The sequence below is a fragment of the Pongo abelii genome, chromosome 1, assembly GCF_028885655.2.
Source record: "Pongo abelii isolate AG06213 chromosome 1, NHGRI_mPonAbe1-v2.0_pri, whole genome shotgun sequence".
In the NCBI taxonomy this organism is placed as follows: Eukaryota; Metazoa; Chordata; class Mammalia; order Primates; family Hominidae; genus Pongo; species Pongo abelii.
Window position 1 is genome coordinate 88054936 of NC_071985.2, and position 13377 is coordinate 88068312.

The 13377-nt window shown below is 41.0% G+C and overlaps 1 protein-coding gene across 7 annotated transcripts in view; it reads right to left on the reverse strand.

Annotated features, from left to right (window-relative positions):
- Positions 1-13377, reverse strand: part of C1H1orf226 (chromosome 1 C1orf226 homolog) — a 319795-nt gene that overhangs the window by 199793 nt on the left and 106625 nt on the right. Inside the window, exons 1-2 of one of the 7 annotated variants that reach the window (XM_054526427.2) lie at positions 7813-8350; positions 4117-4365 (exon numbers count right to left, since the gene is read on the reverse strand). The exons of 4 other annotated variants lie outside the window; for them this stretch is intronic. In XM_054526427.2, the coding sequence (XP_054382402.1) occupies positions 4117-4191 (75 nt within the window). In that variant the 5' untranslated portion in view covers positions 4192-4365; positions 7813-8350. Of the gene's footprint in view, positions 1-4116; positions 4366-7812; positions 8351-13377 lie in introns of those variants that run through there. 2 more of the 7 variants (XM_054526426.2, XM_054526423.2) reach the window with 2 other exon arrangements.

The following is a 13377-nucleotide window of genomic DNA, read 5'->3' on the forward strand; positions in this document are numbered from 1 at the left end:
TGATGTACACAACTGTAAGATAAATGTGTTGTTTAAGCCACTAAGTTTGTGGTAATTTGTTACAGCAGCAATAGAAAATAATAAAGAGACTATATTGATTATTCAACAGCTGAAATCACGGTTCTCACTGCAACACAATAAAGAGGACTACAGCTTGGATTTAATCTAACTTTCTCACTTCAGTCAGTCTCAGGGGAACTACCGGAAAACAGGGCTGCCAGGTTCTCTACAGGCATCCTATGGAGACCTTTCCCATTGTGTGGGACACGGTATTGGTGGAGGAGAAAGGATGTTAGAACGTCCCATGATGTGATGGAAAGAGTAAAGTGCTGGAGTCAGGCTCTTCCACATACCAGGTGCAATAATCCATCCAAGTCACAGTTTTCTCAGCAGTAACGATGTAAAAATACAGGCCAGGCACACGTTGTTTTAGTGCATTTCACTTTGTTGTGCTTTACAGATATTGGGTTTTTGTTTGTTTGTTTTACAAATTAAAGGTCTGTGGCAACCCTGTGTCAAGCATGTCTATTAGTGCCGTTCTTCTAACAGCACGTGCTCACCTCATATCTGTCACATTTTGTTAATTCACACAATATTTCATACTTTTTAATAATAATCTCTGTTATGATAATTTGTGAGTAGTGATCGTTATTGTTACTACCGTAATTTTTGGAGGGTACCTCAAACTGTGCCCATATAAGACAGCAAACTTAATCCATAAATGTGTATGTGTTCTGACTGCTCCACCAACCAGCCATTCCTCTGTCTCTCTCCCTCTCCTCAGGCCTCTGTATTCCCTGAGACACAATAATATTGAAATTAGGCCAATTAATAACCCTACAATGGCCCATCAGTAAAGTGGTCAAGCGAAAGGGAGAGTCATACCTCTCCCACTTTAAATCAAAAGCTAGAAATGATTAAGCTGGGTAAGGAAGGAATGTCCAAAGCTGAGACAGGCCGAAAGCTAGGCCTCTTGTGCCAAACAGTTAGCCAAGATGTGAATGCAAAGAAAAAGTTCTTGAAGGAAATTAAAAGTGCTACTCCAGTGAACACATGAATAATAAGAAAGCAAAGCAGCCTTATGGCTGATAAGGAAAAAGTTTGGACAGTCTAGATAGAAAAATCAAACCAGCCACAACATTCTCCTAAGCCAAAGCCTAATCCAGAGCAAGGCTCTAACTCTTCAATTCTATAAAGGCTGAGAGAGGGAACGAAGCTGCAGAAGAAAAGTTCAAAGTTAGCAGAGGTTGGTTCATGAGGTTAAAGGAAAGAAGCTGTCTCTGTAACATAAAAATGGAAGGTGAAGTAGCAAGTGCTGATTCAGAAGCTGCAGCAAGTTATCTAGGAGATCTAGTTAAGATCATTGATGAAGGTGGCTACACTAAACAACAGATTTTCAATGTGAATGGAAGAGCCATCTATTGGAAGAAGAGGCCATCTAGGACTTTCATAGCTAGAGAAGAGAAATCAATAACTGGTTTCAAAGTTTCAAAGGACAGCTAGTGATACAGCTGGTGACTTTAAGTTAAAGCCAGTGCTCATTTACTATTTTGAAAGTCCTGTGGCCCTTAAGAATTATGGTAAATCAAGTCTGCATGTTCTCTATAAATGGAACAACAAAGACGGCATGACAGCCCATCTCTTTACAGCATGGTTTACTGAATATTTTAAGCCCCCTGTTGAAATCTACTGCTCAGAAATACATTTCTTTCAAAATATTACTGTCATTAACAATGCACCTGGTTACCCAAGATCTCTGATGGAGATGTTCAAGGAGATGAATGTTGTTTTCATGCCTGTTAACACACCATCCATTCTGCTGCCCATGGATCAGCAGTCATTTTAACTTTCAAGTCTTATTATTTAAGAAATATACTGTGTAAGGCTACAGCTGCCATAGACAGTGACTCCTCTGAAGGACCCAGACAAAGCAAATTGAAAACCTTCTGGAAAAGATTAATCATTCTGGGTGCCATTAGAACATTCATGATTCATGGAAGGAGGTCAAAACTTCAACATCAACAGGAGCTTGTAAGAAGTGAATTCCAGTTCTCCTGGATGACTTTGAGGGGTTCAGACTCCAGTGGAGGAAGAAACTGCACATGTAATAGAAATAGCAAGAGAACTACAATGAGAAGTGGAGCCCGAAGATGTGACTGAATGGCTACAATTTCATAATAAAATTTTAATGAATGAGGAGTTGCTTCTTAGGGATGAGCAAATAAATTGGTTTCTTGAGATGGAATATACTCCCTGTAGACACACTATGAACACTGTTGAAATGGCAACAAAGATTTAGATAAACTTAGTTGATAAAGCAGTGCAGCAGAGTTTGAGAGGACTGACCCTAATTTTGAAAGAAGTTCTACTGTAATGCTATCAAACAGTATCACACGCTACAGAGAAATATTTGGTAAAAGTAAGACACTTTTACTTGCAGCAAATTTCACTGTTGCTTTATTTTAAGAAATTGACACAGCCACCTCTACCTTCAGCATCCAGCACCCTGGTCAGTCAGTAGCCATCAACATCAAATGTACCTTGTTTTTATATGCACTTGGAACCAAAATATTTGTGTGACTCACTTTATTGAGATACTCGTTTTATTGCAGTGGCCTGGAACCGAACCTGCAGTATCTCCAAGGTATGCCTGTACCAACTTGACAGTATTGTGACCAATTATAAGGTTAAATGACATTATGTATGAAAATACCCTGCACAGTGACTGTCAGGAAGCAGACACTGTAAATGACTGTCGTAACAATTATTGTAATAATCTACCTCTTTCTGGGCCTCTGAGTAAAAAGCCATGTGACTTTGTGTTCAAATCTCTCCAGACCCTGGCTTCCTCCTCTAGTACATGAAGAAGGCAGATGGCTCTCTGACCATCTCACTGTACAGCTGTGAGGATTAAAATAACAATGTAAATGGAAGCATTGTGAAAAATACAAGCCCAACGCAAATGTAAAGTGGGACTTTTTTCAACTCTATCCAGGAATTCTCCAGAGTCCTTCATAAAGCTGGCCTTCTTAGGTCATCCCCAGAAAAGATGTTGCATACACTTGAAATCAACTCAGACCATACTAAGTGGTCTACCATGTTTCCTGTCTGATACAAGGAGAGTACTGAACAAAAATCTTTGAGCGTCTGAGATACTGATGGCTTGTGAAGCCATGAATGAAATAAATTAGGCATTTTGGGCTCCATCCTACAAAGGAAGTGCCCAAATCCATCCCCTGATTCCTGGCCATCAGGAAGCATCCACTCCAGTGAGCAGTTCATGTCAACATCACCCCCTAGTTCAAAAGGCCCTTGATAACTGTTAACCAGGGGGCAGCTGGTACTAGAAAAGTCCTTAAAAATAAGAACCAGAACTTTACAATAGGGAAAAAATAAGAGCTGATGGAATTAATCTTTCAAAATGAAATAAAAATTATGCAAATAAGTTTATCTAAAATGTAAAACCTTATTTAAAATGTGAAATATTTAGATCATATTGAATTCTGCATTAATTCTTAGGCTAGACTGAGTTACTGATTTATTGTTGCAATTTTTTTCCAACATCACTACATAATAACTTGACATCCTTTACTACATCTCTGACTTTCATGACATTACTATACAGAGGATAATTTTTGCAGAAATTATTTAAGAGCTTTCATTTTCTCAAAGGTGTGTCTTAATATTCAAAGATATTCAAATCCTTCTCCTTTGAAGTCATTTTCTTGTCAGCATACTGATTGTTTTTCTCGCCAATTATGAGTGGGTCTAACCCTGCCCAGTCCTCTTTTGTCTGTTAAGTTGTTTGAGCAGTTCTCCAGCAATCCTTTTATTGACTACCTATAATCCTACATCTTTTGCAAGATTTGCAATTTCACTTTGAAATACATTTGCATGGAAATTGCACTGTACTGCCAGATCTGAAAGCAGAATGCTGGCTGATAGACCTTGAGGATAGCCAAGAATAGATGTTGCTGTTAAGGGGAGGATGACTGAACAGGGACTGTTTTAGTTTTCTACTTGCTGCATAATAATGGCCACAAACTTCAAGGCTTAAAGCAACACACATTTAGTATCTCCCAGTTTCCCTGGGTCAGGAGTCTGAACACAGCTTACATGGGTCCTCTGCTCAGAGTCTTGCAAAGCTGCAATCATGGTATCAACCAGGCTGTGTTCCTTTCTGAAGCTCATGGGTCGTCTCCCAAGCTCACGTCGTCGTTGGCAGAACTGAGTTCCCGGCAGCTACAGGACTGAGGCTCCATTTTCTTGCTGGCTGTCAGCTGAGGGCCATGCTCCACTCCAAGAGGCCCCTGTAGTCCCTTTCCACATATGCCTCTCACATGCAGAAGGTCCCGCTCCAGGCTGCTAAAATGGAGTGTTAAATAATGTAACACATTGGCCGGGCGCGGTGGCTCATGCCTATAATCCCAGCACTTTGGGAGGCTGAGGCGGGCGGATCACGAGGTCAGGAGATCGAGACCATCCTGGCTAACACGGTGAAAGCCCGCCTCTACTAAAAATACAAAAAATTAACCGGCCGTGGTAGCGGGCGCCTGTGGTCCCAGCTACTCGGAAGCCTGAGGCAGAAGAATGGCGTGAACCCGGGAGGCGGAGCTTGCAGTGAGCGGAGATAGCGCCACTGCACTCCAGCCTGGGAGACAGAGCAACACTCTGTCTCAAAAAATAAATAAATAAAATAAAATAAAATAAAATAACACATCACGCAGGAGGCTACACAAGGGGCTGGCACATTGGAAGTCACCGGGTGCATTTGCCACTGGGATTGTTTCTGCAAGTGACGGGTTCATCAGTGAATATTTGGATGTTATGATCACTGTTGCTTTCCTAGGTAACATACCATTCAGAAATCCAGATAATGAACACCTGTATAATGCTGGTCCTCACCTCTCAGATCCAGGCTCTCCATTCCCACTGTCATGGCTCTAGTTTGGGCACCTACATTCTTGCTAGCAGCCAGCACTAATAAATGGTGTCCACCCTTTTCTCCTCCCAATCTATCCTCTGCATCACCTCTAGAGAGAGCTTAGTAATCTGCAAACCTCACCATATTTATTCTCTGCTAAAAATCTACCAACAGGTCACTACTACCAGCAGGATGAGGTCAAAGCTTTTTAGCAGGCAAGTCAGCGCCTTCATGATCTTATTGCCTGAGAAATCCACTGCCAAGTCCATCTCTCCTCAGCCCTCCCTGTGCTCTCTCACCTCTAGGTCCAGGATTTCCCTCCCCACTCATCCACCCTTCTGGATCTGAGTTCAAGGATCACAGCCTCTGTGAAGCCTGCTTGGACTTTCTCAAGAAGCTTCACATAATCTTTCTTTACATTCTCACTGAATTTTTTTTGCATAATCGCTGCAGCATTTACCCCAAATGCTGGTTTCCAGGTCCGTCTTCCCAACAGACTGGATGCATCTGCAGGCAAGAACTAGCTTTTTCCTTCCTCTCAGTACCAGAGGACAGACTGGCAATGGCTGTAGAATTGTTGTATATCTAGCACAGCATGACAAATAAGAACACAGATTATAAAACCCCACAGCCTGCATTTGAAAGCCAGCTAGTCCGCTTCCTAGCTGTGTAACTCAGGGCAGGTTACTCAACTTCTCTGTGCCTTGGTTTTACCACCTCTAAAAGAAGAATCGTTTTCATATCTATTTCGTAAGATTTTTATGAGGTGTAAACAAGCTAATATTTGTTAAGGAACTAAAAAAGGGTGTAACATATGATTAAGACCATATAAACATTTGTTACATAAAATAAATACCCAGTAACTACGAGACACAATGGTAGGAAATTCATGCAAAGAAAGGAGAGATGCCACACAGGTCCAGGAGATGAGCTAATGACAAAACTGTTATCAAAATTTTTCAGCCAAAAAAGAAACAGTATACATAACCACCAACACCGCCCCCCTCCCCGGCCCCACCAAAAAACCCCACAAACAAATAAAGCAAGAATGATAAAATCCTGGTAATTCCAGGACTTGAGTGATAGGTATAAGACGGACTAAACTAGTCTCTTTACTTTGGTGTATGTTTGACAATGCTCAGAATGAAAACAGTTTAAATCTAAATAGGCCAGCATAGGCTGAGCATCCAGGAAGTATAAGAGCACCTAGGCAAGGCTACAACTTTCACACAGAGAAAGAAGCCTTTTCCTTCCACTGTTCATAAACTGATGGGCAACCCTGGTGAGCTGAACGAGGTGCTTCTGGACGAGCCCTTTCCAGCTGGGTGGATGCCATCTTCTGTTATATGCTGGTCTCCAGAGATGGCATGACGCAGTGGGAAAAGCTCTGGCATCAGGAGGGGTGAGTGTAAGTGCCAGCTGTCACTTACTAGCTACCTAGCCCTCCTGTGCCTGAGTCTCCTCACCTACAAAATGGAAGGCCCTACTTCATAGTGTTGCTAAAAGGATTATTAAATAATATATTAGCAACTAGCACCATGTTTGGTGTATGGCAGATACTCAGTAAACATATTTTTAAATAAGATAATACAAAACTAATCATACTCTTAGCAAGCACATCATTCAGCAGTCACACTCTTTCACCTTTATTCAAATGGAATGAAAACTTATGTCCACACAAAAACCTGCTCACAGATGTTCTTGGCAGCTTTATTCATAATTCCAAACCTTGGAAGCAGCCAAAATGTCCTTCAGTAGGTGAATGAATAAATCAACTGTGGTGTATCCAGACAATGGCACATTAATCAGCACTAAAAAAAATGAACTATCAAGCCGTAATAAGACCTAGAGGAATCTTAAATACATACTACTAAGTGAAAGAAGCCAATCTAAAAAGCCAATCATACCTACTGCATGACTCCAACTATATGACATTCTGGAAAAGGCAAAATTATAGACAGTAAAAAGATCAGTGTCTGCTAGAGTTGGGAGGAGGAAGGCATGAATAAGCAGGGGACAGAGGATTTTTATGGCAGTGAAACTATTCTGTATGAAACTATAATGGTAGATACATGTCATTAAACATTCGTTCAAACCCACAGAATGTACAACACGAAGAATGAACCCTCATGTCAACTGTGGACTCTGAGTGATAATGATGTGTCAATGTAGGTTCATCAGTTGTAACCAATGTGCCATTCTAGTGTGGAATGTTTAAAGTGGGGGACATTGTGCATGTGCAGGGGCAAGAATATATGGGATCCCCAAACTTTCCATTCAATTTTGCCAAAACTACTCGAAAAATAATGTTTACTACTTTTTTAAAAAATAGAAAAATCACATCATTTAGTTAAAAATACTTTTAAATAAATTAATATAAGCTTCAAAATAAATAAGTAAATAAAAAAGAGTAGGCAAACTCAGTATATAACTACAGGTCAGAGAGCTGCCCCGCAAACTGAAGTGTGGGAAAACAAGGAGACTGAGCTACACTGACCCCAGACCCATGGCTGGTTCCCTTCATGCCAGTGGCTGAAATATCAGACTCTGCAGCTGACCTACCTGGCAAAACAGACACCACCACAACTCACCCCAAAGATCTGAAAGGCCCATGTGTGGGCCGGCCTCTCTCCTGAGTCACACAGGACGAATCACTCTCTGTAACAAACTCTGGTTTACTGGCCTTTACTGCCACACCAAAGTCACGTGAAAACTGCTTTCAGGAATCAGGGTTAAGTTCCTAATTAACACAATGGCGTAATCCTTGGGGCTCAGCTAAGCCCTGACTCCAGGGCTATTCCAAATCACATAATCCACCCTCCTCCCCCATATCACCTCCTGGATTAAAATTTTTAAAGTTCTCAGCAAGAAGGGTGGTCAATGCTTACCACTTACAGGCAGAGAAGAAAACAGGCCAGTATATGGGCAGCTCAGCAGCAGAACTACCAATTTTTAGAGTGTGCTGACATTGTCCAGGTAGAATTGAGGAGGTAGATGCTGAAAGGCAGATACTCAAATGAGGCAGATTCTCCTAGGCATTTATCCAATTAATTTGAAAGCTTATGTGCACATAAAAGCCTGCATATGAATCACTATAGCAGCTTTATTTGTAATCATCAAAATCTAGAAATAAGATGTCCTTGAATAGGTAAGTGAAAAAACTGTGGTACATCCATATTATGGAATACTGTTCAGCAATAAAAAATGAGCTATTGGCTGGGCGCAGTGGATCACACCTGTAATCCCAGGCCAAGGCGGATGGATCACCAGGTCAAGAGATCAAGACCATCCTGGCCAATGTGGTGAAACCCAGTCTCTACAAAAAATACAAAAAGTAGCTGGGCATGGTAGCACATGCCTGTAGTCCCAGCTACTTGGGAGGCTGAGGCAGGAGAATTGCTTGAACCCAGGAGGCAGAGGTTGCAGTGAGCCGAGATCACGCCACTGCACTCCAGCCTGGCAACAGAGCGACACTCCATCTCAAAAAAAAAAAAAAAAAAAAAAAAAAAGAGCTATTATGCCACAAAAAGATATGAATGAATCTTAAGTACATATTGCTAAGTGAAAGAAACCAGTCTGAAAAGGCTACATTTTCTACGATTCTAATTACATGGCATTCTAGAAAAAGCAAAAATTATAGGGATAGTAAATAGACCAGTGGTTGCCAGGGGTTTGGGGATAGGGTTTGGGAATTAAATAGATGAAGCACAGTGGACTATTTGGGGCAGTAAGATTATTCTGTATGATACTGTAATGTAAGTATAGGACATTAAGCATTTGTCAAAAACCCACAGAACTTTATAGCACAAGAGTAAACCTAAATGCATGCAAATTTTTTAAAAAAATCATTGAGTGGAAGGCCAACGATCCCAGGATGGAATGTAAAATGTAACCCCCAAAAATTTAAATGTATTACAAATGTATGAAATAACCTCACTGAAGGAAGTGAGACAGTAAGGTGCTAACAGAAGTTACCTTAGAAATCAGTGGAGTCTGTACAAACCAATGGCAAAAAGAACTGTACATAAGCACTGTACTATAGCTGAAAAATTGTTTCCAATGGGGGTATGGGTTAACGATTCTGATACTACTGTATGCGTACATTGGAAGTGAACAATTAAGCAAATGGGTGGTGGTAGCTAGGTTTCTAACTGCTTGGGGGGATATTACAGATAAGCAAAGGGAGGAAGCTAGAATGATTTATGTAATATGGATCAGAATTGGAGACATCACTACAAACTCACGTTTGGCTTAATATAGATGGCTACATATAGAAATACTCATAGGTATTTGTATATTAAAGAGGTAGCATACACACATATTTCATTGCTCTATCAGCTGAGAGGGCCTAGATGCAAACACATTCCAGCAGCAACTAACCGACCGCCCCCACCCCCACACCTCCCATCCTGCTATCTAACGCCATGCTTTCAACAAAAGGAGTCAGGGCTCCTTGCAGAAATGCTGGATTCAGGAAATACACCAGATGAGCCTGGAGTACCGTGTAGTGCCAGAAAGTTAAAACGTGCTCAAAACAACAAACAATGATGGGGCAAGGGGATACAAGAGCCAAATCAAAGAGTTTTTAGCAGCCACATTAAAACAATTTGAGCAATGAAATAAAGAAGTACTTATCATACAAGGTATAATACAAATATCCATGATTCTTTACTGATAAAAATAAATAAATGATTGAATAAAGCAATAAATGGGAGAAGACAGACAAATCTATGCAAAAGAATTCCAAATACTTGACATAACTGTTTTAACTGTTTTAACTGCCTTTAAGGAGGTAGAGCAAAACTTTCCACTCTGTAAGTGCAGACCATGCATAAGGACTTTTTTTTTTTTTTTCCAAAAAGTACTGCATGGAAAGAAAAACAGTAACTTTACAAATACTATCTCAAGCCAGGTGATCAAGGTTAACATCAACAGTGATAAGTCATAATGATAGTATGTACCCTTCACATTATATGATGAGAATGCCATCTTACCTCTCTGTCTTCCTCCCAAAAACATACTAACCATAAGGAAAACATCAAATTCTAGTTAAAGGAGATTCTACAAAATAGGCCTGACCAGTAATCCTCAAAATTGTCAAGATCACCAAAATTGTCAAGATCACCAAAAATCTGAAAAACAATCACAGCCCGGAGGAGCCTAAGGAGGATAAGAACTAAATGTGGTCCCAGACAAGGTCCTGGAACAGAAAATGAACACTAAGGGAAAACTAAGGAAATATGAACAAGTATGGATTTTAGTTAGTAAGAATATATCAATATCAGTTCATTAATTCTAACAACTGTACCATACTAACATAAAATGCTGATAATAGGGGAAGTTGGGTGTTGGGTATGCAAGAACTCTCTGTACTATCTTTGCAATAATTCTGTAAACCTAAAACTGTTTTATAATAGAAAGTTTTTTTATTTTTTATTTTATTATTATTATACTTTAAGTTTTAGGGTACATGTGCACAACGTGCAGGTTTGTTACATATGTATACATGTGCCATGTTGGTGTGCTGCACCCATTAACTCGTCATTTAGCATTAGGTATATCTCCTAATGCTATCCCTTCCCCCTCCCCCTACCCCACAACAGTCCCCGATGTGTGATGTTCCCCATCCTGTGTCCATGTGTTCTCATTGTTCAATTCCCACCTATGAGTGAGAACATGCGGTGTTTGGTTTTTTGTCCTTGCGATAGTTTGCTGAGAATGATGGTTTCCAGCTTCATCCATGTCCCTACAAAGGACATGAACTCATCATTTTTTATGGCTGCATAGTATTCCATGGTGTATATGTGCCACATTTTCTTAATCCAGTCTATCATTGTTGGACATTTGGGTTGGTTCCAAGTCTTTGCTATCGTGAATAGTGCCACAATAAACATATGTGTGCATGTGTCTTTATAGCAGCATGATTTATAATCCTTTGGGTATATACCCAGTAATGGGATGGCTGAGTCAAATGGTATTTCTAGTTCTAGATCCCTAAGGAATCGCCACACTGACTTCCACAATGGTTGAACTAGTTTACAGTCCCACCAACAGTGTAAAAGTGTTCCTATTTCTCCACATCCTCTCCAGCACCTGTTGTTTCCTGACTTTTTAATGATTGCCATTCTAACTGGTGTGAGATGGTATCTCATTGTGGTTTTGATTTGCATTTCTCTGATGGCCAGTGATGATGAGCATTTTTTCATGTGTCTTTTGGCTGCATAAATGTCTTCTTTTGAGAAGTGTCTGCTCATATCCTTCGCCCACTATTGATGGGGTTGTTTTTTTTCTTGTAAATTTGTTTGAGTTCATTGTAGATTCTGGATATTAGCCCTTTGTCAGATGAGTAGGTTGCAAAAATTTTCTCCCATTCTGTAGGTTGCCTCTTCGCTCTGACGGTAGTTTCTTTTGCTGTGCAGAAGCTCTTTAGTTTAATTAGATCCCATTTGTCAATTTTGGCTTTTGTTGCCATTGCTTTTGGTGTTTTAGACATGAAGTCCTTGCCCATGCCTATGTCCTGAATGGTATTGCCTAGGTTTTCTTCTAGGGTTTTTATGGTTTTAGGTCTAACATGTAAGTCTTTAATCCATCTTGAATTAATTTTTGTATAAGGTGTAAGGAAGGGATCCAGTTTCAGCTTTCTACATATGGCTAGCCAGTTTTCCCAGCACCATTTATTAAATAGGGAATCCTATTTAATAAATGGAGGGGGGTAGGGGACAGGTGTGGTGGCTCATACCTATATTTCCAGCACTTTGGGAGGCTGAGGCAGGCAGATCACCTGAGCTCAGGACCAGCCTGGGCAACCTGGTGAAACCCTGTCAAAAATATTAGACGGGTGCAAAAGTAATTGCGCTTTTTGCCATTACTTTCAAAGGCAAAAATGCAATAACTTTTGCATCAACCTATACGAAAAATTAGCTGGGCATGGTAGCACCCACCTGTGGTCCTAGCTACTCAGGGGGCTCCAGTGGGAGGATCACTTGAGCCTGGGAAGCAGAGGTTGCAATGAGCCAAGATTGCGCCACTACACTCCAGCCTGGGTGACAGACTGAGACCCTATCACAAAAAAAAAAAAAAAACTCCTATTGAGCAACGGTGGACTTGTATTTGGTTAAGAATAACACTCAACTAGCAGGCAGAGAAGTTTGCTGCCTGAATAACAGAATAGCAGAATCTCAAGGCTCAGTCTCAACATCAGCATAGTTATTTAGATGATTCATATTTAAATTATTCATGACCATCCATTGGTTAATCTATGCAAAACCTTGAGATGAAAACAAAACAACAACAACAAAAAACCTTTCCTCACCTGACAGAAGGGAAAGCACATACATATACCAAAGAGTTGGCTGGGTCACAGAAAATAGTGATATATGACAATAATCTGCAATGACCAACTATTGACATTCCACTTAAACCACCCGCCTCATCAAGATTATTCCTGTAGGCCACTAGTTTGCAATGTTAAGTAACTTGGCAACACAGAGTCATGGCCATCTAGAGGGTTTCAATAGCAAAGCCATCATGTGGACTTGAGGCACACCCACTCACAGGCCCACATCCCCCACTCCAGACCGGGATAGCCTTTCTCTTGTGTCCGGGGATGATATGCATATAGAAGAGTCTCTGTGACTGCCATTTCTCAAAATTCAGACAAAGCCAAGATGCTCATAATGTATGTTTCTACTGCTACAGCTACCCTACCACCCACAAAATGTGAAAATTTAAGATGTGCTCTTCTCCAGTATAGGCTCAACAAGTTTCCTCTTTAATTGCCATTTACTGGTGGGTGCTTGGGTCTCCTCTTGTCCCTCTCCCCACAACCCGTCATGGGTTCATCTGAACTTGGACTTCTGGTTTGCTTTACAGAGAGGTCTTGCTGGTGATGAGTAAAAGATAGTGGGTAGGCTGAGTAAGGCCTGGGGAAGTTTCTCCCACTGAGCAACTCAGCATCTTCCTATCTAACACCATCAAGCATCTCACTGGCTGAAGCCCCCACCTTGGGGCTGCTAAGTAGCTGTCTTGGGAATGACATCTTTCCATTTAACGGGTTAGGTTGGCTTAAGGAGGAAATATATGGCCTAAAAAGGGTGGTATGAGAGAATGTCCTCAGCTTTCCTTTATTGCACAGGGAGATTCCATGAAAGGGGAAAGGCTGGCACAGCTGGTTGTTCTATGGCCACGAGGAGAAGCATGACAAGAGAGAAGAGATGCCACTAGATGAAAAGAACTCTCCAGAGAAGAGTGGAGGCCCAAATTGGGGAGTTAGGTGAGAGGAGATGAGTTCAGAAAGAGAGGCTGGAGAGCCTGATGAAAGACCTTAATAAAGGGTGAGGGCCTAAGAGCTCACTTACAGGATCCTTAGTTCCCAAAGGCTCCAAGTTCAGGGGTGGGGATGGCTGAGACAAAGATTAGACAACGCAACTTTAGCAGGAGTGAAGACCAGTACA